Source organism: Megalobrama amblycephala, linkage group LG13 (genome assembly GCF_018812025.1).
Source record: "Megalobrama amblycephala isolate DHTTF-2021 linkage group LG13, ASM1881202v1, whole genome shotgun sequence".
NCBI lineage: Eukaryota > Metazoa > Chordata > Actinopteri > Cypriniformes > Xenocyprididae > Megalobrama > Megalobrama amblycephala.
The window spans coordinates 24,748,753-24,774,119 of NC_063056.1; the positions used below are offsets into that span (position 1 = coordinate 24,748,753).

The 25,367-nt window shown below is 37.3% G+C and overlaps 3 protein-coding genes across 4 annotated transcripts; all 3 read left to right on the forward strand.

Moving 5' to 3' along the window:
- The first annotated feature begins 4,822 nt into the window (after positions 1-4,822).
- On the forward strand, positions 4,823-8,472 carry LOC125243819 (trypsin-like). The gene is made up of 5 exons (XM_048153661.1): positions 4,823-4,918; positions 5,114-5,270; positions 5,964-6,223; positions 6,432-6,568; positions 8,239-8,472. Exons 1-5 carry the CDS (start codon positions 4,879-4,881, stop codon positions 8,386-8,388), a joined length of 744 nt encoding a protein of 247 aa, XP_048009618.1. The 5' UTR covers positions 4,823-4,878; the 3' UTR covers positions 8,389-8,472.
- A 2,917-nt stretch (positions 8,473-11,389) lies between these two features.
- LOC125243820 (trypsin-like) lies at positions 11,390-13,557 on the forward strand. The gene is made up of 6 exons (XM_048153662.1): positions 11,390-11,560; positions 11,902-11,989; positions 12,221-12,374; positions 12,735-12,994; positions 13,095-13,231; positions 13,326-13,557. Exons 2-6 carry the CDS (start codon positions 11,950-11,952, stop codon positions 13,473-13,475), a joined length of 741 nt encoding a protein of 246 aa, XP_048009619.1. The 5' UTR covers positions 11,390-11,560; positions 11,902-11,949; the 3' UTR covers positions 13,476-13,557.
- Positions 13,558-14,154: 597 nt separating this feature from the next.
- On the forward strand, positions 14,155-25,363 carry LOC125243774. 2 transcript variants are annotated; one of them, XM_048153596.1, is made up of 10 exons: positions 14,155-14,310; positions 16,033-16,705; positions 17,155-17,676; positions 18,103-21,533; positions 21,669-21,894; positions 22,119-22,277; positions 22,400-22,489; positions 22,577-22,772; positions 22,861-23,068; positions 23,700-25,363. In XM_048153596.1, exons 2-10 carry the CDS (start codon positions 16,093-16,095, stop codon positions 24,939-24,941), a joined length of 6,687 nt encoding a protein of 2,228 aa, XP_048009553.1. In that variant the 5' UTR covers positions 14,155-14,310; positions 16,033-16,092; the 3' UTR covers positions 24,942-25,363. The 2 variants fall into 2 exon arrangements, with proteins under 2 accessions (XP_048009553.1, XP_048009554.1); XM_048153597.1 differs by lacking the exon at positions 22,400-22,489.
- The last annotated feature ends 4 nt before the right edge of the window (positions 25,364-25,367 follow it).

Below are 25,367 nucleotides of genomic sequence, written 5' to 3' on the forward strand. Positions count from 1 at the left end.
AAAAAAAAAAAAATAATAAAAAAAAAAAAAAAAATAATAATAATAATCCTTAGAAAAACAAGAGGGCCCTGCGCGAATTTTCGCTTGGGCCCTAATAATAATAATCCTTAGAAAAACAAGAGGGCCCTGCGCGAATTTTCGCTTGGGCCCTAAAAAAAAAAAAAATAATAATAATAATCCTTAGAAAAACAAGAGGGCCCTGCGCGAATTTTCGCTTGGGCCCTAATAATAATCCTTAGAAAAACAAGAGGGCCCTGCGCGAATTTTCGCTTGGGCCCTAAAAATAATAATAATCCTTAGAAGAACAAGAGGGCCCTGCGCGAATTTTCGCTTGGGCCCTAATAATCCTTAGAAAAACAAGAGGGCCCTGCGCGAATTTTCGCTTGGGCCCTAATGACAAATTATTTAAACAACTGAATCACCTTGTGATGTTAAAATGAACAAATATATTAACATTCCATTTTGTTGTCTTGACTGGATGGTGAGTGTGAAGGTTTATGGTTTGTTTGTTAATAATAAAGAACCTCCTGTAATTTCCTTATAAATTTGATTCATTGATCATAATTTCTGTGAAAACTGTCTTATTTTTGCCTTTTTAGATGCTCAAGTAGCCATTGCCTGTTTAATCTCTCTTCTCCAACTTTTAATAATACATATCAGATATGTTGGCTGCTATTAACTTTACAGTGGTGCCGTGGTTATTAAATGGATCGATTTGGTGGTACAGTATCATTGAATGGTATGACAAATTTTTGCATTTATCCTGCTTTTTGTCCTTGAGGTGGCTTGTTTTGGGGGGGAAGAAGTACTCTTTGAATGATGTCACTGGAAAAGTATACTGATAGATATTAACATGAGTAGTTTCTTTCACCAGCAGTTTTATTGAATGGAATTTATGATGCAACTATTTGCTGTAGCTGGCTAATAAAAACCCTAATGTGTGTACTATGTAGTGTGTGATTCTAAAAACGTCCTACTATACTAGTACCAGTTTTGAGACACCTGGATGACCCTTAAACATTTTGCCAAATATGCTGTTTTCTAAAAGAACACTGCATGTAATAGTGTATTCTACATTGTATTCAAATTGACTTTCCACTTCCAGTGTAACAAATTCTTAACTTGATCTGACTGCCATTTTTACAACAACTAAATCCAAAAATGTTAATGTATTTGTGGGATAACTAGAAGCCACATGCTGAAATACACTTTGTATACTGTTGTATTTTTATATTGTTGGGACGTTTTTTTAAATTTGAATAAAATGAAAGCTAAAAGACTTTCAAATCACATTAGCCATTATTTTATTCACAATAGAACATAGATAACAACAACTGTTTAAACTGAGAAATTTTACAATTTTATGCACAAAATGAGCTCATTTCAAATTTGATGCCTGCTACAGGTCTCAAAAGAGTTGGGACAGGGGCATGTTTACCATGGTGTATCATTTCCTCTTCTTTTCAAAACACTGTGAAGACGTCTGGGCATCGAGGTTATGAGTTTCTGAAGCTTTGGTGTTGGAATTTGGTCCCATTCTTGCCTAATATAGGTTTCCAGCTGCTGAAGAGTTTGTGGTCGTCTTTGACGTATTTTTTGTTTAATGATGCACCAAATATTCTCTGTAGGTGAAAAATCTGGACTGCAGGCAGGCCCATTCAACACCCGGACTCTTCTACGATGAAGCCATGCTGTTGTAATAGCTGCAGTATGTGGTTTTGCATTGTCCTGATGAAATACACAAGGCCTTCCCTGAAATAGACATCATTTGGAGGGGAGCATATGTTGCTCTAAAACCTTTATATACCTTTCAGCATTCATAGTGCCTTCCAAAACATGCAAGCTGCCCATGTCTTATGCACCCCCATACCATCAGAGATGCTGGCTTTTGAACTGAACGCTGATAACATGCTGGAAGGTCGGCGTCCGTGATTTCAGACAAGAATGTCAAATTTGGGCTCGTCTGACCATAGAACACTTTTCCACTTTGAAACAGTCCATTTTAAATTAACCTTGGCCCACAGGACATGACGGCGCTTCTGGACCATGTTTACATATGGCTTCCTTTTTGCATGATAGAGCTTTAGTTGGCATCTGCAGATGGCACAGCGGATTGTGTTTACCAACAGTGGTTTCTGGAAGTATTCCTGGGCCCATTTAGTAAAGTCATTGACACAATCATGCTGATGCGTGATGTGGTGTCGTCTGAGGGCCCGAAAGACCATGGGCATCCAATAAAGGTCTTTGTCCTTGTCCCTTACGCACAGAGATTTCTCCAGTTTCTCTGAATCTTTTGATGATGTTATGCAATTTGACATTGAGGAACATTGTTTTTAAAGTATTCCACAATCTTTTTACACTCTTTCACAGCTCTTTACTTCTGAGAGACTCTGCCTCTCGACATTCCTTTTATTGCTAGTCATGTTACAGACCTGATATCAATGAACTTAATTAGTTGCTAGATGTTCTCCCAGCTGATTTTTTTCTGAATTTTCTTTTTCAGCCATTTGTTGCCCCCGTGCCAATTTTTTTGAGACCTGTAGCAGGCATCAAATTTGAAATGAGCTCATTTACTGGATAAAAGTGTAAAATTTCTCCCTTTAAACATTTGTTATGTTATCTATGTTCTATTGAGAATAAAATATTGGCTCATGTGATTTGAAAGTCTTTATTTTCATTTCATTAAAATTTTAAAAACGTCCCAAGATTTCTGGAATTCGGGTTGTATACCAGGCAGTATTATACATGCAGTAAAAGGTATGCTAGTGTTTCAGTGACCCTTGTAATAAGATTACAACAAATCATGAAACATGAGTAAATGTTGGAGTAGACTTTGAAATTTAGTTTTTCTCTTTTATTGATATCAATGTCATGTTTTACTGACATGAAACTTTCTCTCTTCTCCAGTGAATCACAGCATGAGATGTCAGGACTGTGGGCAGCAGTTCACTCGCTGGGAAACCTTCAGAATTCATCTTAGTGAACATGTAAAACAAAAGAGACGAAACAAGAAAAGACAGGTGCAATCTGTCTCTAATGGAAATGACAATGGCCTGGGATATGTTACAAAAAAGATAAAAGTAAAAGAAACAGACAAAGATGAATCCCTTGATGGTTCTTGTCAGTTAAAACCATCTGAGATCTTCTCCTGTTCTGATGTTGCTATTGTGTCAGAGGAAGAAAAGCCTGTATTTGCAAAGGCAAACAAGGTCTACGCCTGCGCTGTCTGCGGGAAGGTCTATTCCTACCTTGTCTTTCAGAAATCACCAGAAACTGCAAATAACTTCAAAAGACCAACAGCCTGAAATCTGCAGTAAAACATGTAAGAAAACATTCAAACGTCCGTTCTCTCTCACACTTCATCTAAAATTAAGCAAGAAGTGTGTTCCTGAAGAGCCTTCCGTTCTTCTCTGTGAACAGTGTGATAAATCTTTTGCCTCTGCTGTGGCATTTGTGAACCATCAGGAAATGCACAAGCAGAGGCCCCTCTGGTGTGATTCATGTACTAAAGGTTTCAGAAGTTCAGAGGGATTGAAAAGACACTTACGTGGCCATGACAACAAAAAACACACATGCAACATCTGCCAGAAGTCCTTTCGGGTTCCAGCCGAACTTCGGTACCATTACAACATTCACACTGGTTCTAGGCCTTACAGATGTGATCTTTGCCACAAGAGGTTCTCGCAATTAGGAAATCTAATTATCCACCAGAAGAAACACCTGGAGGTCTTTAAAGAAGGAGAAGATGTTCCCCTCGGGAGGAAGGACACTGGTTTTAGAGGAAAGAATAGAGTGTCAGTTATGGAAAAAGTCATTTTAGGAGAAATGAATGTCTTCAATCGAGAGAAAAAGGATCCAGTCGTAGAAGACAGTGATGAGAAAATCAGTGCCAACAATGGTACTTTACCTGAGAGTGATTCATCTGACTTCTCATCGGGTGAAAAGCAAAAACATTTAAATGAGGCACAGGAAGACGATTTGCAAGTACAGGAAGTTGAGGGGGACTGGGAGTGTGTTGAATGTGGTGCACATTTCATTGGGGAGTCTGAGCTTCACATGCATTATATGAAGCATGCAAGTGGGGAAGTTTGATACACAGTATGCTTATTATTAATGGCATTTTGTGTGACTTGCAAGACTTAATGTTTCAGTGACCAAAGTCAGTCTTGATGACACCCAAGTCTATTAGATGGCTTTAAAATGCAATAGAATAATCTTTGGGGGCTGTGATGATTTACTGATTTGCCTTATTTTCCTTTGGAGACCTTGTACTTTATTGCTTAATCTGAAAATGGTGTATTTTAGACACTGATATCTGTGAGTCCTTAATTTAGTAAGAAATTGAATTTGACACTAACATTTATCACTGTTTTTGCAATCTTGACATGTTCATGTCTTTTTCGCAGAGTGAATTGAGAATCTTGGTTTGTTGAAAGTGGTCTTTATATTTTGTTAAAAAAAAGTTATTTTATTGCTGTTAACTTGTTAAGAATTGTTACTTGTTACTGGTTTAGCTTTTCAAGCTGTTCATGTCAACAGACCATATGCTATTAATCATAGAATTTCTCTTGTGTTGAATAAACAGTTAAGTAAATCATAACTTGCAGTCTTAAGTTGTGCTTCACTGAAGATGTAAAAGCATTTTTGTACTTGCATTTACCTTGGTTTTATCATGCTCATGGAAAACAGTGTGATAAGAACTGTTACAACTGTTGTCCCAGGTGCTTATTTTCACTTATGAATCATTTGCTCTGATCTTATTGGTTGTTCTGTAGATATCAATGTTAAATAAATCCCTTAAAATGATTCTTGAAAGATTGAGCCATTCTTGAACATTGCTGAAGTTTGCTCTCTAAAGTTGTGATTTATTCCTCTGCAATGAAGTCTATTGTGTTTGCTTTGCTGGCTGTGGCTGTGGGTATGTAGAACTCTCTTTTTATGTTATTTGTTAGTTTCTGCCTACACAATGACCTGTAAAATTACTTACAGCTAATATGATTGCTTGAAACCTCATTTCAAGCAATCAGTTACAAAAGACACAACAAGCTTTAAACAGTGTTTTGGATTGCTTTATTTTGGGCACTTTGTGAACAATAAAACTCTTTTTATGAAGCTTGCAGTGCAGATGATAAAATCATTGGAGGTTATGAATGTTCACCCAACTCCCAGCCTTGGCAAGTCTATCTTACTTATGATAATGGCGAACGCTGGTGTGGAGCATCTCTGATTAATGAAAGATGGGTTGTTTCTGCTGCTCATTGCTACGTTTCGTGAGTATATCATACTTTTTCAGTGTTGGGTGTAATGCATTACTAAGTAATTAATTACTATAATTTAAAAACTTTTCCCTTGAAAAAGCAAGGAATTACTCTTAATGTTTTTGTACAGTTACTTATGATGTAATTGCATTAAATATAGACTAGAACAATTCTATATAAAACAATGCAACATCTGTATTGAATATACAGTTATTGTCTAATGTCAAAATCTAATGTAAACTTCACTATCGTTATCTTGTCTATCGTTATCTTTCATGTCTTTGTATTGTTGAACTGGTCAAGTTTGATATTGGATTTGGAGTAATTAGTATGAATTATTTTTTTTAAATCCCGCATGCAATACTTTTTTTAAAGAGAGTAATTAGTACAGTTATCTAATTACAGTGTCGAAGATGTAATTAGCTAATGATTAATTACTTCTTTTAGAGTAACTAACCCAACACAACTTTTTATGTTGAACCTCATGAGCAACTTTTTAATAACAACTAATAGCAGTTGCATGTTAATATGTGCATTATGAATGTATACACTGAAAATGATGATGGTAAATGTAACAGATGCAGATTTCTGAGAAAAAAAAAGTTACACATTTAATTCTGTAATAAAGATGAGAGTACATTAATCAATTTTGCTAATAAAAACTTGTATTAGAGCCCAGTAATATATGAGTTCCTTGTCAAATAGACCTTCTCGTCTTACTGTCCACCTGGGAGAGCACAATGTGTACACTGAAGAAGGCACAGAGCAGAGGATTGGGGCAGAGAAAGTGATTCCTCACCCGAAATACAATGATTTTACATATAACAACGATTTCATGCTGATCAAGCTGAAGGAGCCTGCCATCTTTAACCAGTATGTGCAGCCAATCTCTCTGGCGACCAGTTGCTCTTCTGCAGGGGAGCAGTGCTTGGTTTCTGGATGGGGCAATCAGATCACCACTGGAGGTGAGATGGCTTAGTAATGAATATCTTTTGTGTTATAAAACAGTTCCAATCTTTAAATTCGATTGATTGAGTGGCAGTATATGATATTTGATCCAAAGGCAATGATATGTCGTCCATCATAGCTGGAACTATTGTATCACTCTGTTTTGTGTTCCAGACAGACTGTTGGTCTGTGTATGACTCTTTCTGTTCTTATACTCTTTTCCAGTTGACTATGCTGCTGTGCTGCAGTGTTTGAATTTGCCTGTACTGTCAAGGTCACAGTGTGAGGGTGCATATGGATGGCAAATAACTGAAAACATGTTCTGTGCTGGATTCATGGAGGGAGGCAAAGACTCGTGTCAGGTATGTCATTGACAGTCTTCTTTTTTATGTCTGTTAAATAGTTTAATACAAACCCGATTCCAAAAAAGTTGGGACATTGAACAAATTGTTAATAAAAACAGAATGCAATTCAATATTTTATTCAGAATACAACATAGATGACATATCAAATGTTTAAACTGAAAAAATGTATCATTTTAAGGGAAAAATTTGTTGATTTTAAATTTCATGGCATCAACACATCTCAAAAAAGTTGGGACAAGGCCATGTTTACCACTGTGTGGCATCCCCTCTTCTTTTTATAACAGTCTGCAAATGTCTGGGGACTGAAGAGACAAGTTGCTCAAGTTTAGGAATAGGAATGTTGTCCCATTCTTGTCTAATACAGGCTTCTAGTTGCTCAACTGTCTTAGGTCTTCTTTGTCGCATCTTCCTCGTTATGATGCACCAAATGTTTTCTATTGGTGAAAGATCTGAACTGCAGGCTGGCCATTTCAGTACCCGGAACCTTCTTCTACACAGCCATGATGTTGTAATTGATGCAGTATATGGTCTGGCATTGTCATGTTGTAAAATGCAAGGTCTTCCCTGAAAGAGACTATGTCTGGATGGGAGCATATGTTGTTCTAGAACTTGGATATACCTTTCAGCATTGATGGTGCCTTTCCAGATGTGTAAGCTGCCCATGCCACACGCACTCATGCAATCCCATACCATCAGAGATGCAGGCTTCTGAACTGAGTGCTGATAACAACTTGGGTTGTCCTTGTCCTCTTTAGTCCAGATGACATGGCGTCCCAGTTTTCCAAAAAGAACTTCAAATTTTGATTCGTCTGACCACAGAACAGTTTTCCACTTTGCCACAGTCCATTTTAAATGAGCCTTGGCCCAAAGAAAATGCCTGCACTTCTGGATCATGTTTAGATATGGCTTCTTTTTTGACCTATAGTGTTTTAGCCAGCAACGGCGAATGGCACAGTGGATTGTGTTCACCGACAGTGTTTTCTGAAAGTATTCCTGAGCCCGTGTTGTGATTTCCATTACAATAGCATTCCTGTATGTGATGCAGTGCCGTCTAAGGGCCCGAAGATCACGGGCATCCAGTATGGTTTTCCGGCCTTGACCCTTACGCACAGAGATTGTTCCAGATTCTCTGAATCTTTGGATGATATTATGCACTGTAGATGATGATAACTTCAAACTCTTTGCAATTTTTCTCTGAGAAACTCCTTTCTGATATTGCTCCACTATTTTCCGCCGCAGCATTGGGGGAATTGGTGATCCTCTGCCCATCTTGACTTCTGAGAGACACTGCCTCTCTGAAAGGTTCTTTTTATACCCAATCATGTTGCCAATTGACCTAATAAGTTGCAAATTGGTCCTCCAGCTGTTCCTTATATGTACATTTAACTTTTCTGGCCTCTTATTGCTACCTGTCCCAACTTTTTTGGATTGTATAGCTCTCATGAAATCCAAAATGAGCCAATATTTGGCATGACATTTCAAAATGTCTCACTTTCAACATTTGATATGTTATCTATATTCTATTGTGAATGAAATATAAGTTTATGAGATTTGAAAATTATTGCATTCCTTTTTTATTCACAATTTGTACAGTGTCCCAACTTTTTTGGAATTGGGTTTGTACAAAATCACACTTTTCTTCTTTTCCTTTTCTAAATTATTTTTAGGGTGATTCTGGCGGTCCTGTGGTGTGCAATGGGGAACTGCGGGGAGTTGTTTCCTGGGGTTATGGCTGTGCTCAACGTGGCTATCCTGGGGTTTATGCTGAGGTTTGCCGCTACAATGACTGGGTCGAGTCCACCATAGCTAACAATTAATTGTTAGTTTGTTCAGTCAAGTTGGACCTTTGGATTACAAATTTGTTTCTCTAAAATATCTGATTAAATTCAGCTTTGAACAAATGAAAGTGCTTCTGTCTATTTGTTTTATATGGATATAGTATTTCTATCATGATTTTTAGCATAATAATGGATATGACAATGTTAATATATTTGGTCTTGGCGGAACAGATCTGCTATGCTGCTGCTGCTGCTGAATTGCAGCTGCTGTTGATTATTGCTGCTGCAGAGCAAGTACAGGAACTTGCTACTGCCAATACATACGCTGATATACTGCTGTGTGTATGCAAGACAAGACATACTGCTGCTGCACAAATAGGATATATAAAAATGATCCATAGCAGATCTATACAGGTGGAGCTGGGGAAGATGGAGGGTTTCAGAGGAACTCTGAAAGTGTGGTATGCATTGACATCACTTTCCTGCCGGAACGCGCTCCCTCAGCTGAACTGAGTGGCAAAAGAATCTGCTGCATGACTGGATTTAATAGGGGAAAACGCGAGTAAAACAAATGACTACACTAAAGGTTGGGCTCGAAAGTGTTCCTTATAACATGTCAAAGAAACCTAATCCATGGATATTTACATGCAGCCAGGAATCGTGTTTCCTGACATTTATATTTACCTGATTTCGACATCAGGGAAATATATAAAGCAAATCTGCCTGTGAACACTTTATATAACTACATTATAGGTAGGTCTAAATTGGAGTGATCACTTATTTCAATGTTATATATATCGTCATATCGTCCAGCCCTAAAACTTGTATAGTTTTTGTCAGTGTTTATTTAAAAAGTATGCAGAATATAAGATGGTAAATATTTAATTGATGAGTTGTCAACACAATATATAACATTACAATATATACGGTATGATTTTACCCCAAAATCCAACATTTTGAACCAAAATGATAAATGCAAATCCATGTTTCTCTACAGCTTTCGGCAGTCTGTAAAAATATACCTCAGATTTCTTGTCAAATCTATTTGTACAGTCAATCGCAAAGCTCTTTCCCGTTTTGGATGTGTTTTGTGTGTTTATCGCGGCATTCACGCTGAAAACCAATGCCACTCAGTCTTTTTGCCACTCAGTGGGCGTAACTGCAGTCATAATGGCCGACAGTGGTCACGTGCATACCCTCTGTAGTGAATGCATTTAAATGTTGTGAGCAGCAAGCTCATTGGCTGCAGATGCAACATGAAACAAACAGCTGTGTCAAGTAGTTGAAACTGAGCATGAATGAATGAATGAATGAATGAATGAATGAATGAAAAATTTGACATTTGGGGTATGTTTATTTATTCAGTGTGAGGAAAGCATCTGCTATAGACTTTGAACATTTAATTTTTTTTTTGTTACACACTCGAGAACATACTGTCTCATTATGTCCTTAAAGAACTTTTCTTTTTACCCTTGAATGTACGAGTAACAAAGTATTTTAAAGTAAAATGCCTCAGTGACTTTTAAATTCAATTTCTTTTCTGAAATTGTTGTAGAGAGAAAGAAACATTGCTGATGAAATTAGAGTAATGTTACAGTTATACTCTAAACAAAACTGTTTTTTTAAATCACACTTAAAAATTGTAAATGTGTATATTTCCTTTAAATGTCATTAGAGCTCTACAGTGTAAGTGATGCACTTGAAACAACTCATCTGAGAGCGATTCACCGGACACGAGTGGCTCCTTATCAGATGAAGAACAAGAACATTTAGATAAAACATAGAATGAGTTAGTGGAGGGGGAGCTGGGAGTGCCATTTCACTGGGGAGTTTGAGCTTCACAATCAATGGATGAAGCATGCTGGTGAGGAAGCTTGATAAATGCTCAGATATCATGTGCCTAAAATACTAAGCATCATGTAGTGCAATATTCAGGGATGTATCATGATGACTTCCTGCATGGTCTCCTTTTGTGTAATTAATTACTTACTCCCACAGTCTTGATGACACATGACTATTGGATATTAATATATTTTCCCTTTCTAATTTTTGGCACTTGAATTATTTTTGTTTAATCACTGGATTGCCTGATTTGGCTTTCCTTTGGACCCCATGTGTTTACTGTATAGTTGAGACCTTGGCCTTGATTTAGGCATTAATATCTGATATTAACATCTATCACTGCTTTAAATGAGCTAACTATTATTTAGATATATTTTTCTTGTGCTGATTGAACAGTTAAACATACATAATAAAGATTTTCACTGTCTGAAGTTGTGCTTCACTCAAAAAGTAAAATACCACTGAACGGAAGATATATTATTTAAATATTAATGGGAAAAAAAATCATTGTGCATGTTAATTTAATATATTAATCCTCCATATTGATAATTGTGTGATCGTGTGACTGGATCATTTTAATAATTACATCAACAATGGAACAAAACAAAACATGGGTTTAAAGATGTTTATTGATTATTGACATGCAGAAGGTTAAAGGATATCAGAATAGATGTTGTTCTCCTAACTTAACCACATTTTGTTTTCGAAAGAAAGAAAGAAAGAAAGAAAGAAAGAAAGAAAGAAAGAAAGAAAGAAAGAAACAAAGAAAGAAACAAAGAAAGAAAACAGGAAATGTTAGGTTGTCCATTCGGAGAACCAAAAAATGTTATTATGCAGTGAAAATTTTTTTTTTTTTTTTTTTTTTTTTTTTTTTTGGATTCACACAACTTAGGAATCCTTAAAAAAAAAAAAAAAAAAAAAAACTAATAACTATTGGGAAAAAAACATTAAAGAGGCTTTAAAGAAGGATGAATGTTCAACTTGGGAGAAAGGTCAATCATTTTAAGGGAAAAAATCAAGTATCAGAAAATTAGTTTAGGGGCGAGTAATGGTTTTGATCAAGAAGGATCCAGAGGAAAATGGTGATAAGAAAGATGGATGACAACTATACCTCCTCTTCATCTGACAGGGAATCATCTGACTCTAGTGACTCCAAGTCATCAGATGAAAAACAAGCATTTAGCACACAGAAAAAGAATTTACAACAGGAAATTAAGGGGAAATGGGAGGTTTTTGAAAATGGGAGTCTGGGCTTCATTATATAAGCCATGCAAGTGGAAAAGATTCATATATACTTATTTTATATGCTCTTTCACACTACGTTTGGACAAGGCCATTGAAGATTCAGCTGACTGCAAGATATAGCAAGGTATTCGTTAACACCTGAGATTAATACATTTAAAAAAACAAGGCTATGGCAGACAACGGCGTCAATGTTTGCTTTTTCATTGTGTGTTATTGGTTGGGTTGTGTTCATATTGTGCACAGCTCAGTGATATATTGTGATCGCTTGGCAGTTTTCCTTTTGTAAGATATATTTGTATGATAATAACTACATTTTTCAGTGACCAAAGTCAGTCTTGATGACACCCAAGACAATTAGATCTTTAAAATAATGATGTTAAAATAAATGATGTTTTCTTTTGAACCCCTTGAGTTTCCTGTGCATTATCACTTAAAAAACATTAATGCTGTTTCTGAAATTTGCAGAATCTTTCTTTTGTCTGAATGTGAGCACTTCTCCTTTCCTCTACTACAATGAAGACTATTGTGTTTGCTTTGCTAGCAGTGGCTGTGGGTATGTACATCTCTCTTCTTATTTATTATTTTCAGTTGTTATAGTTTTACACTAACATAGCCTACTGGCTTAGATAGTCTTTAATCTTAATATGATACATACAACATGTTACTGATTCATACATGATAAATGATAAATATTAAATGAAATATTACAGACAAACAAATATCAGAAACATGCACTTTGTGAAAAATTACATTTAATATATTTTTTAAAAATATTTTTTTCCAGCTTGTTGCACAGATGATAAAATCATTGGAGGTTATGAATGTTCGGCCAACTCCCAGCCCTGGCAAGCCTACCTTACTGATAATGGCGAACGCTGGTGTGGAGGATCTCTGATTAATGAAAGATGGGTTGTTTCTGCTGCTCACTGCCAGATTCCGTGAGTATATATTATATCTTCACTTTTATTTATTGATTTAATTTTAAGGATGATGGTTCATTAGCCAACCCATCACTGGCATCCAGTGCAGCTTGTAGATCTAGTTTTGTATATTATTTGAAATGTATAGTGTACAGTTTTTTTTTTTTTTTTTTTGGATTCAATAAGTAATCAAACATTTTTCTTTATCATTTAACACACTACTGTAGGATTATTTATTACCTGTAATTGTCTTGACATAATCAGAATGTCTCTGAGATTATGTATAAAACCCATTTAAGACTAGCCATATGTAGGCAGGCAATATTGCTGATAAAAGTTGTATTAGAGCCCAGTATATATGAGTTCCTTGTCAAACAGAGCTTCTAATCTTACTGTCCACCTGGGAGAGCACAACATAACCACTGAAGAAGGCACAGAGCAGCGGATCGGGGCAGAGAAAATTATTTCTCACCCGGACTATAATGATCTGCCATTAAACAATGATTTCATGCTGATCAAGCTGAAGGAGCCTGCCATCTTTAATGAATATGTCAAGCCAACCCCTTTGGCCACCAATTGCTCTTCTGCAGGGGAGCAGTGCTTGGTTTCTGGATGGGGCGATCAGATCACCACTGGGGGTGAGATGTCAAGTGATAAAACTTTTCCTTATTAGTTTTAATAAGATATGTAAAAGTTAAAAAGCTTTAATCTTTTTCATAAATTTTTTTTTTCTTCCAGTTGACTATGCTTCTGTGCTGCAGTGTTTGAATTTGCCTGTACTGTCAAGGTCACAGTGTGAGGGTGCATATGGTAGCATAATAACTGAAAACATGTTCTGTGCTGGATTCCTGGAGGGAGGCAAAGACTCATGTCAGGTATGTCATTGTCAGTCTTCGTTTTTTTATGCCTGTTAAATAGTTTCATACAAAATCACACTTTTCTTTTTTTCCTTTTCCAAACTATTCTTAGGGAGATTCTGGCAGTCCTGTGGTGTGCAATGGGGAACTGCGAGGAGTTGTTTCATGGGGCTATGGCTGTGCTCAGCGTGGCTATCCTGGGGTTTATGTTGAGGTGTGTCGCTACACTGACTGGGTCAAGTCCACCATAGACAACAATTAACTGTTTGTTTAGCCTGCATGGCTGACAGAATCATTTTCCTTTTTTCCTGAAATATCTACAATTAAATTCAGCTTGAAACATGCATAGGTGTCTCTGTGTTTTATTTCTAAATGGACAGTCAACATGAAACAGAAGTTATGATAGTCTTTTCATGAAATGGCTTCTCGAACAAGAAAAAAATGTAGGGCTGAACTTGATTTTGTCCATTGGGAATTTATTGGATCATTGTGGTTTGCTATTGGTTGATGTCATGTAAGTGACAGGTTATCCCCATGTGATCCCTGAAATAAACTAATATTTATTTTAAATGGATAGTTCACCCAAAAATTAAAATTATCCCATTATTTACTCAAGCTTAGATGTGTATGATCTTCTTTCAGATGACACAATCAGAGTTATATTAAAAAATATCCTTGCTCTTCCAAGCTTTATAATGGTAGAGAATGGTGCTTTTGATTTTAAAGTCCAAAAAAGCATCCATCCATCATAAAAGTAATCCATGGGATTAATAAAAAAGCCAAGCAATGTTTTTTTTTTTTTTTTTTTTTTTTTTTTTTTTTTTTTTTAAAAACCATCACTGTAAATCATGGGAAAATAATCAGTAAATAATGGCATAATTTTCATTTTTGGGTGAACTACCCCTTTAAGGACTACAACATTCTATTTTTCTGAACTACAACTCCCACATAGAGTCTGTGCGTGACGTCACACAGCCTGCATCCCAGTGTTGTGATATGGCGATCTCGCATAAAGCCATTTGATAAAGGCGCAACCAATGGGTTATCAAGAAAATACTGAGTAGAAAAGATGCTGGGAGGAAGAAAAAACAAAATCGGTGAGTTTGGGCTTATATTAGTTAATACAGCGCTATGCAGTCATGCCTTTATGGCTGTGCACACAACCACGCAAAGACACGCGCCATATAACAGGCAGTTTTACACACAATGGGTTAGAACAGCAAATCCTCATATTAGCGAAACATTGAAGGATCTAACCACTGCACGAGTGAGAGTACACAGCTATATTCTTGTAGTCATGTTCATTTCGACTTCTCTTTCCTTCCTTGTTCAGCTTATTTTGACCCTCCACAGTGGGCTGTGTCCTGTGTCTCAAAACCTAGTGGTGATGCAGCTTCATAGATAGCAGACTTGTGACATCAGTAACCACTTGCACTCACTGGGTTCTTTGTATCATACACCGACCATACCTAGACGACTGCTACATTCATTTGTTATAGTTTGATTGATTGAAGGCTGAGAGTGCTAGTATAGTCCAAAATCACTTTTCACTGTTGTCCCTCTGCTTGAATGTGTTGTATGTGTACCAGATAGGCTGTCAGTCGGGGTAATTAGTGGTGGGGACTGTTCATTGACTCTTTCTGTAGGTGACATTGATACGCCAGTACAGTAGATTAATATTTTGTAAATAAAGTGATCAATTATTATTATTATTATTTGCACAAACAAAGCACTTGCATCATAAAATTGAGGTTAAACCACTGGAGTCTCATGGATTACTTTTATAATGACTTAACTACCTTTCTGGGCCTTTAATGTGGTAGTTGCGTAGGCTGTCAATGGAGGGTCAGAAAGCTCTCAGATTTCATTAAAAAGATCTTCATTTGAGTTCTGAGGATGAACGAATGTCTTACGGGTTTAGAAAAATTTTGGATGAACTAACCCTTAAATTTATTCAACTGATTCGATCAAAAACACTGAATAATTCAGAAGTTGATTGTAGACACAACGGTTAGATTCTGCTTTTGCTTCTGCTTTTTTCAGAACTATCTTTGTTAGTGGAGTAAAATATGCCAAATTTACATTGCAAAAGTGGAACAGATGCACTTCTGAACTGGCACTGACAGTTTAATGCTGCTCAACGGTGGCGTAAATACATTTACACAGCAATTTCAACAATATAGTATAGGTTACTTTTAAAGGCCCTGAGGTGGCTCAGAGCAGGCATAATTTATTCTGACTTTTATGCAGCGTTACAAGCAGGCACAGTGCAGCCTTAACTCAGCTGTGTAAAGATGCCTGTGGAAAACAGCTGAGCTAAATTGCAATATGTCTGCAAAATCTACGTTACTTAATGTTAACTTGTTGTTTATTTATATGTCTTATAAAACCAGTATCATACTGATGTTCTAAATATCAGCATAGCTACAATTGCTTGTCATGATTAATATATAAAATGCAACCATTTTACATTTACATTTAAATATGTAGTGGACTTATTTAGAAAACAGGTGGTCTTAAATTATCTTATTAAATTAAAGCAATTTAATTTGGTCGCTTTATGATATTTAGATGAAAGATTAATATTAAAGACCCATTTTATTGGAAGGCAGTTCAAATATCTTTAAGAAGCTTAGTTATGACTGGGCTTAATAGACTTCTTCTACCATGCTGCCAATGATTAATGATATTTACATGGTACAATCATACCATTTTGGTTCAAAATTGTATGGTGCATTGTGACATGGGATGTGCTTTTATGTTTTAGTGTGTTCCTCTTACCTTTGTTAGTTAACCTGCATAATTTCTTTCTCTTTTAGGAGAATTTTAGAGATCTGAGTTCAGATGTACATTGAGTTTCACATCAGAAGTTAAGCATCATGGAACATGCTAATGACCCACTCAGTGAGCCATCTGCTCCTGAGGCAAATCTGCACAACGAGCACCTTTCACTTTCAGACCAACTGTCTCCTTTGGAAGCACCATTAGATAGAATTGTACATGGAATAGAGGCTACAGAAAGTACAGATCAAGCCAGTGGTCTTGAGTTGAAACTGGACCTCTATGTCCCAGCACCACCAATAATAGAACCCATAACCCCTGTAGAGGAAACAGTGGAGCACTGTGCTTTTCCTGTGGCAACACAAGAGGACAGCACACAACCTGAAGCCGTTACAGAGGAAACAGATCAAACTGCTGATGTTGAAGGCTTACATTGTGAAAATCAGTCAAGTCTGGCTGAGTCGAGTACAGATACTGTGACAGAAGTGGAATGTGAGCATGCATCCAATGAATCGGGCTCATCAGACTGTAACGCTGCAAGTTGTGTGCTTGAAGAGACTGTAAGCTCCAGTGAAACACCAAAAATGTGTGCCAACATTAAATCATCAACTGGAGGTACAGTACACAATGCCGACAGAAAGAACATCCCTCCAAAGAAGGACAAATTTAACCCTCTGAAACTTGACATGGCCAAAGTAATACCTCTCACCTGTAAGTTCTTCTATGCTTATGTGCGTATTCCTAGAAGAGCCATTATTATGGTCCTCATATATTTATAAATGTTTGAAATCAAAATTGATTTAATTTCCTTAATGCATGTTACTGGTCGTATTTTGAAGAGTTCATTTGTGCATTTATTTATTTATTTTTGACTGTAATCTTTAATCAAAATGTCATAACTAGCTCTTTCTGTGATTCACTTCACTCTGCTGAAATTAACCCAACCATTTACAGATCTTTACATTCCAGTATGCAATGCTTGCTTTTCACAATATGGTCAAAAACCAACGGATAAAATCAAGTCTCACTCAACAATTTTTTAATTATTTTTTAAATATATTTTTACACAATAGCCATTTTACCTGGAAAATTTCATAATTTCGGTTTTGCTCTACTTATTTTCTAATATGCATTGTTTTGTTTTTCACACTGATTTCTAGCATCCCAGCTCTCACTGCAATGCCTAGAATGTCACATCATCTTCAGTGACTCCAAAAGCAAAGATCGGCACCTTAAAATGAGCCACCCTGAAGAGTATCAGCAGTGCATTCTGGGAGATGTCCTCTTTACTTGCTATGTTTGTGATCAGCATTTCACCTCCTCCACAGAGCTCATGGCCCATCAGCGCACACACACTGGTAATGAGCGGTTCAAGTGCCCGTTCTGTAGTGAGGCCTTCTACCAATCCTGTGAGCTAACAAGTCACAAAAAAAAAGTTCACTACAGCAAACATGGATACACCTGCTCAGAGTGTGACAAGCCTTTTAAAACCTTTACTTTGCTCAGATACCACCAACGGGTACACTCAGCGGAAAAGCCGTATGTTTGCTCACACAAACACTGTGGTAGAAAGTTTTCTGCATCCAAGTCTCTTCAGAACCACTTAGAAAAACATCAAAAAGAAGATACTAAGGGTGACCAGACAAATACTTCAACCACCTCAAAGAAAAAGAGAACTAAAGGTAAATGACCAAAATCTTGCTTTTTATTTAGTTTGATTAGATGTTAAAAATGAGATTGCTGAGAGTTTTATTTGAGATTACAGACTTTTTATATTGTAGAGATGGACTGATATTACAATTCTGGATGATACTGAGAAGCCCATAGTCAGTTTCATGTTATTGCTGAAGGCTGATATTACATTTCTCTGCTATTTTTTCAAAATAAATTAAAAATAAAACAGTTTAAAGTGAAGGTAACCTAATATCCAATATCCAATATCTGCTGATATATACAATACAATATATAACTCAAACTCTAATATCTGCTGATAACCAATATGGTACCTATGTATTGTTCATCCCTATATTATACTGTGCTTTCATCACTCACTTTAGAGATCAATGACCATTTGATTTATTTATACTTTTACTTTTGTTTTTCTGCAGGAACAAATGAGCGGAAATTCCCATGCTCACAGTGTGGTGCAGTCTTCAAGACTTCCAAATCGCATCTTCTTCACATCAAAAATAAACACTCTCAAGTGTCACAATGTAGTACTGTGTTGGTGCCACAGCCAAAACCACCTGGACTTACTATAACACAGACAGCAAATGGACAACCACCGACTCTGCTCATGGAAACTGTTGGACCGGCACCACAGCAGATGGACAAGCTGGATGCTGAGCAAATTAAAAGACTAATTGAGAAACTTGGAAATGTACAGAAAGTCAATCAGTTGGTTATATTGCCTTTGCAGCCACAAAGCTTTGGGTTACCCCACCCTCAACCATTAATGCAACCATTACATGTGAATTTTACTCAATCAACCATTCAGCCAACACAATGTGAGCAATCTGACACTGGCCCATCAAAAGCAGAGCAAATTAACCTCCACGTGTCAGCAGAGATGGGAGATTTGCAACAAAACGAAACTGTTTTGTCACAAGAGGAAACCATTATTTCACCAGAAAACTCAGAGACCCAAGTAGCACCTGTTGAACTGACACAAACAGAGGTTCAAATGCAAATGGATGAAATTCACCTTGAACTTATACCAATACAGTCTGAAACTTCGGTTTTGCTGGATCAAACACCTTTACAGGATGAAGCGTCACAAAATGACTTGGTTCATGAGTTGTCGCATACAGCAGAGGAACATATTCCAGTCACTCAAGGCATTGCAGCTTTGGAAACAAACAGTGAACCACCTTTAATTCCTCAACCTGAAACGGCAAATTCTTATCATGTGGAGGAGGACAATGTGCCGATCAACACAGTAACATCTGAGGAGACCGTTACCAATGCAGAGACACAAATTCAAGATTCAACAGAACAGTCGGTGGAATCAGACTCACAGGTGGTAAGTGAACAGGGTGATATAGGCAAATTAAGTGAGCCTCAAGAACTTCAGCAAATCCAAGCTCAAAAGGACCAAGTTGAGTCAGAGAAAGAACCATCCATTGTGGAACCACAATCTCAACCGGATTCCCTCAACAGTGTGCAGAACAACACCTTAATTGACCTACCACAAAGCTCTGTGCCAAAACCAGACCAGACTATTTTACAGGATTGTCCTTTTGTTAAGAAGAAACTTCCAACAAAGAAAAAAAGATCTAAGAAACAATTGGCCAACAAACTTGAGACTAAGGAAGCAAGTAAAGTATGTGATGGCCAGGTAGCATCAACCAAAAAAGTTAATACTTCATCAAAAGTGATTACTAAGAAAAAAGAAAAGACGAAGAACAAAAAGCTTGTTGTCAGATTTGGACCAAGCGAGAATAAAAAATCCTCTAAACCGAAGGCAACATCTAAAATGAAACAAAAACAGAACCAGCAAATTAGTGATCAAGACCAAGTGCATATTTTATCTCAGCATGACAATAAATTGAATTTTAACCAAAAAGTGCAAAAAGATAAAGTAAAGGGGGTTGAAAGTCCTTCGGGAGTAACGGTGAAGTCAACAGGTCAAATGAATAATGCAACAGACACTGTTTTGGTGGCACCAGAAGCAACACAACAAGGGAAACCTCAGAAGAGAAAAATGAAGAATAAGAGCAATTTGGTCAAGAAGGCACAGTCTGTCCAGGAGGTTCAACAAGATGAAACACTTGTACCTGTGCAAAAGAAAAAGAAGCAGGGCAAAACATCTGCAGATGATTGTCCCAAGAAACCCAAGGTTAGAAAGACCCAAAATGATAATTATAAGAAGAATACCCACAAAATACCAAAGCATAAGGTCACACAGACAAAATCCAAACCTGATGTTCCAGACCTGCCTCAAATAGAGAAGCAAGCTCTGCTCTTATTAAAAGGTCACAAGCAGCCTCAGCTGAAGGTACACAAGTTAGATGCTACTGAACTTGAGAAATCACCACCAAGCAAATGTGATAAAAAGGTACTGCAAAAAACAAAAAAAGCATCTAGTAAATCATTGAAGGTAGCACACCAGAAGAAAGCAAAATCAGTTGAAAATAAATTGGTGGAGTATCAAGGAGAGCCCTTTTCTTTTGAAATGCCCTCTGTTGAGAACAACCATGGTTCTGCGTCTACAAAGCCCAAAATTGTACGAAAACGCAAAGCTCCTACAAAAATAGACCAGGAAATTGCATTGAGCCCTCCATATTCTCAACTTACTCTTGGGTGCCAGGACTGTGGGAAGACATTCTCTGAAGTGTCTGCTTTACAGGAACACATGGCAGCCTGGCACTCCGCTGGAAAGGTGGCCTTCCCAGATGAGACAATTGTTGCTAAAAAACGAGTCATGAGCTCTAGTCCTAATGAAAAATGTATTTCACCTAATGTATTTGAAATTCATCTTGCAACAGACTGGGATATGGAGACTGAGGTTGGGGAGATTGGGGGAGAAAGACTATCATTCCCAGCTTTAAGTCCATCTCCTTCTTTGACACTTGCTTCTGGTGGTGTTGAAGGAAGGCAACAGGAAGGAGACAAAGATGTTGAAGGAATTGTTCCTGGACCTGAGCAACCTCCTGAGAAAAATCCTTTAGAAGTTTGCAAGATCCCTTCACAGATGTCTACCCCAGCCTTAGTCAAAACTATCATGCCACAGGAGCTAATTGAAAATGCTAGTGAGAGAGTGTCAAAAAAAGAACAGAGCAATGAGGTTGGGACCATCACAGAAAATTCTTGCACTGAACTCAAAGATGCATTGGAGGAAGAAATTAAAGAAGAACTGCCCTTAGGGGTTAATTTAGTCATGGTTGGAGACCAAAATGAGGACGAGAATCATAACACTCAGATAAATAACATTTCTGGTGTCTCTCAAGAGAATGAAAATGAAGTAAGCAATCCATGTTCTCAACCTCAAGAGTCTGCTGAAGTATTAACTCATAAAGTTCTTACTGAGCCAGAGATAAAGCAAGAAGAAGAGGAGGTACTTGTACGAAGAGTTGATGATCATAAAAGAGTGATGGGAGGACATTCTGTGAAGAGAGGTAAGAAAGGAGTTGGAAGAAACCAGGGCAAGAGACCGGTTGGAAGAAGAACTAGCACAGAAAACAAAAGTAAAAAGGACATGGAAGGAAATAAGGATCCACAGGAATGCCAAGTGCTCTATCATATGTGTGTACTTGATACTCCAGAGAGAAAGAACAAAGAAACAGATAAGAATGGAGTTAATGCCTCTGAAACTTGTCAACCATCGTCTTCTGAGGAGGCTCCTGAGGAACAGGTAGTTTTTGAGTTAGACTCTGTTACCACGAGTGTAATGGACATTGTGAACTCTGAAGATGGATCATTCGAGACATCTGAAGAACTAGTTAGAGACGGCAGCTCTCCTGGAATCATATTGGAAAAATTCTTGACAGCACGTGAGAGAAATATGGAAAATCCAAACACCCAGAGTCAGATTAGACGGGTGAGTGTTTCTGCATGTTTTGTCCTTCAACATTTGAATATTAACTTTTAAACCCATTTGAAGGGTACTGATTATTAATTGTGTCATGTAAAGTATTGTATTGTGCATCGGAATTACATAATGCTCTCATTAAAGGCAAACTCCAAGTTGGATACCAGTAAAGTGACTTCAGCTTACACATCTTCTGACATGAAAATAGAAGAACGTTCTTCAAATTTGGCTCACCACAGTCTGATTTCTTCTGAGAGTTGTTCCATGCGTGGAGTACAGATGTTTATTGTGAAAGCAGAAGACCACTTGACTACGAATGAGATGTTGCAGGCACTCCAGCCTGCAGATCCTCACCGTGTTGCATGCCAAGGTCAGTTTTAACCAAATGATTAGACTTTAATTATTTCTTAGTCTCTTTTCTAATACAGCAGCAGTATCAAGAAAATATATTTAACCAGATGTCATCTGGTGCAGCTTGTCTGGAAATGTTTGTCTATTTAAACCTTTTGTCACTTTTTATTTATTCATATGCTCTTTATTTAACCCTTTCTGCAACATTTTGTCTATTAAAATTATTTTTTATTCATCTTTCAGATAAGAACAGAGATGGCACCTCTTCAGACTCTCATGTAGTGCCCATGCAGAGCTACAGCAAGCAATGTATATTTTATCCTGTTAAGGAGGAAGAGAGGGAACATTTAGTGGAGCCTCCTCATGCAGAACAGACATGCTTGGATTCGGGGGAGATTGCAGGTGGGAGACATCTTTCTGGATTTTATAAGATATATTTAAATAATTTAATTTGGAATTCTTTGCAGAATCAAATACATTTGTTTTGCATGTTATCACTAATCAGTCCCACTCATATCACATAGGGGCTTCATCTAGAATTGAAGAATGTGAGGAAATCAGGGTGGGTTCAGTACAAATGGACATGCAACATCTGTACACAAACTCTGAAGAGGGTAAATAAAAGAATAGCCAGGTTATTGCTTTGATGTGTGGTCTGTTCCATGAGCTCAGTTTGAGAATGTGCTTTATTGTTTTTGTAGGTGATGTTAGTGCTGAACAGCAAAGAACTCAAGGCTTTCTAGAATTCCTCTCTGAGAATTCAGACACGGATGATGCCGATAGTATCCATTCTGAACCAGAAGCTGAAACTATTCTGATGTCCTGTTACCATGGAATACAGAGTAATGGTACAGTACATCGGAAGAGCATAGAGAGATGTGGTCCAAGTGGCAGAACGTAAGTATTGTTGGGGTAAAATAAGATACCAGGTATGCCAAATTACTGTCAACAATCTTTAAAAGCTGTTTTTTCCTCTCCTCTTTAGAAACATGGGTGCCTCTCCAACAAGACACAAAGAACCAGAGAGGCAGCTCAACTGGAAGCCCATTAACTATTTCAGTCAGTATTTTAGTTTGGACACGTGGAATGAAATTGCTGTCTGCACAAGAGAAACATCAAAACTGCCAAAAGCTGTTACAGAAAAAGAGGTCGCACAGTATGTGGGAATCCACATTGCAATGGGAACTCTGAAGGTTAGTCATAATATAAGTGCATGACAACATTTGAAAAATGGGTCATTGTCGTAGATGGTGACAAACATTTTCCTTGACATTTAAGTCATGGAAAAAAGATTTATAAATCGTATATATTTAAATATATAAATTTGACTTTATATTGTTTTGCACATTTTTATTGCTATTATGTGAATTTGTCAAATGCCCTGAACAAAAACCTTGCCACTACACCATTTTATTGACATTTATTGTTCTTTTTTTTTTTCTTGGTTAAGCATCAGTGCAAGGTTTAAAAAGTGAGCAAGTTTTTTATATATATACACAGATGTCTTAATAATTAATAATTTATTTTAAAACAATGCTTGTCTCTTGATTTTATTTATTTGTCATGTCTAATGTTTAAAAAAAATACAAAAAGATCTGGAAAATATACTTCCAATATCAAAGTTAAAAATACATTAATTTTTTTCATATGGTTCATTTAAATGTAATTTAAATATCTAATAATAATATATTGATAATATATTATATAATAATGATAATAGATTTTATTCATATCAGTGGTGTCACCATCTTATTATTGTACTTTTTCATAAACTGCTCATATAATTAAACTGAGACACCCTGTCCCTGTTTTCCTCTTACAAAGTTTCCCAGCACAAAGCTCTACTGGGAAGACTGCACCCGAGTACCTCTGATCTCCGATGCCATGTCGGCTTCAAGATTCTGCGAGCTCACTCGTAAATTGAAGCTGGTCGGTTCTGGTGGAGCTTCCACGGAGACAAGTAGCGATCAGCAATCTGACGAAAGTAATAGAGACCAGCCAGGACAGAGTAATGAAGCGCACAGTAATGAGAATGCACATAATTGTGCAAACTCAAAGACAGATCCTTTGTGGAAGGTAATGCCATTGATTAGAAGAGTTCAAGACGGTTGTCGGGCATTGAAGCGAAATGGAAGCTATGGGGTCGACCAGTACCCCCTTCCTTTTCAAAGACACCCAACCCATTCTTTACTTCACACAATTGTCGTAAGTGGTGGAGGGTTGGTTGTGGACTTCAACTTGAGTGCAGATGACTCCAATAGAGAAAATGTAGTTGAGAAAATGGTCTCTAGGGGTAAAGACGGAAATGAAGGGATGGTGTTTCTTTGCAAACCAGAGCTTTCCACACCTTCTATGCTAGAGCATCTTTTAGAGGTGGGTGTGCAAAGCGCTGGCAAGGTTGGTGGGGCAAGAGGGCAAATAGGTGACGAGTTTGTGAGCTCAGATGGAAAACTCAAACTTTTCAGATGTCATCATGGCTTTATCCTTTCAGCAGTGGTAAAGGAGAAGCCACGCTCAACATCTCTCGTCAGTGGCTTTGAGCGAGCGATTAAAGCTGCGAATCTTAACCGTGATTTGAGAAGTCTTTATCGTACTCCATGCACAAACTCGGCAGTCAGCGCTTGGCCACATTCTGTTCTCTGGGACTTGATTGATCTGGTGTTGGTAAATGCATGGATACAGTATAAGCAAGATTACAGTCATATTACAGATCTGTTATCACTTATGGCATTTCGTTTGGAGGTGGCCAAAGCACTGATTCTATCCAGTGGCGTTGACGCACAAGACTCATCCCCACCCTGCCCTCCTGCTCCCAAACTACACGGCCCAGATACAAACTCAAGACCTTCTCAGGTTCTTGAGACCCCTTTGCCAGATGAACATACACGATACGATGGCTTTGGCCACTGGCCAGAGCAGCTGGCTGAGGGCGATGAGGCTAGGAGGTGTAGATTCGGAGGCTGTGAGAGAACATCACGCGTGCGTTGTCTCAAATGCTGTGTGTTCCTCTGCATTTCTCGAAACCACAACTGTTTCCTGAAGTTTCACAGTCGGGGGTCTTCATGAGGATTACATGCTGTGAACATTTAAACTTAAACATTTACTCATTTACTTAGATAAGCTGGTTAATTGTTAAGTTATTGCTTACCATCATGACTCATGACAAACCCTGAGCCACCCATATCTTTTCTTGTCCAGGTTGTGTGGAAATAACACAATTAAACCTATTTGGGTGTATAATGAATGTTATATAGTGATTGTTATATCTAATTTTTATGTTTCCACCGAAAATGGTATTTTATTGTATTTTACCTAGCAGTAGAACATGTCCTATGAATTGTTTGCTTTTTATTTCCTAAAAAGTAAAGGTTCATGTTTAGAATGTGATGTTTTCATTTATAAGTTCATGCCTATATTGGTTTTTGCTTATTGTGCATTGCAAAATCATCTTCAGTTTATTTGTATGAATTAAAAGCTTTTACATTTTATAGT

Coding starts and splice junctions, on each gene's coding strand:
- LOC125243819 (XM_048153661.1), top strand. CDS start 4,879: ATGAAGTCTATTGTGTTTGCTTTGCTGGCTGTGGCTGTGG. Junction 5,271..5,963: donor GCTGCTCATTGCTACGTTTC/GTGAGTATATCA, acceptor CTTGTCAAATAG/ACCTTCTCGTCTTACTGTCC. Junction 6,224..6,431: donor CAATCAGATCACCACTGGAG/GTGAGATGGCTT, acceptor ACTCTTTTCCAG/TTGACTATGCTGCTGTGCTG.
- LOC125243820 (XM_048153662.1), top strand. CDS start 11,950: ATGAAGACTATTGTGTTTGCTTTGCTAGCAGTGGCTGTGG. Junction 12,375..12,734: donor GCTGCTCACTGCCAGATTCC/GTGAGTATATAT, acceptor CTTGTCAAACAG/AGCTTCTAATCTTACTGTCC. Junction 13,232..13,325: donor GAGGCAAAGACTCATGTCAG/GTATGTCATTGT, acceptor AACTATTCTTAG/GGAGATTCTGGCAGTCCTGT.
- LOC125243774 (XM_048153596.1), top strand. CDS start 16,093: ATGGAACATGCTAATGACCCACTCAGTGAGCCATCTGCTCCTGAGGCA. Junction 21,534..21,668: donor CCCAGAGTCAGATTAGACGG/GTGAGTGTTTCT, acceptor CTCTCATTAAAG/GCAAACTCCAAGTTGGATAC. Junction 21,895..22,118: donor TCACCGTGTTGCATGCCAAG/GTCAGTTTTAAC, acceptor TTCATCTTTCAG/ATAAGAACAGAGATGGCACC.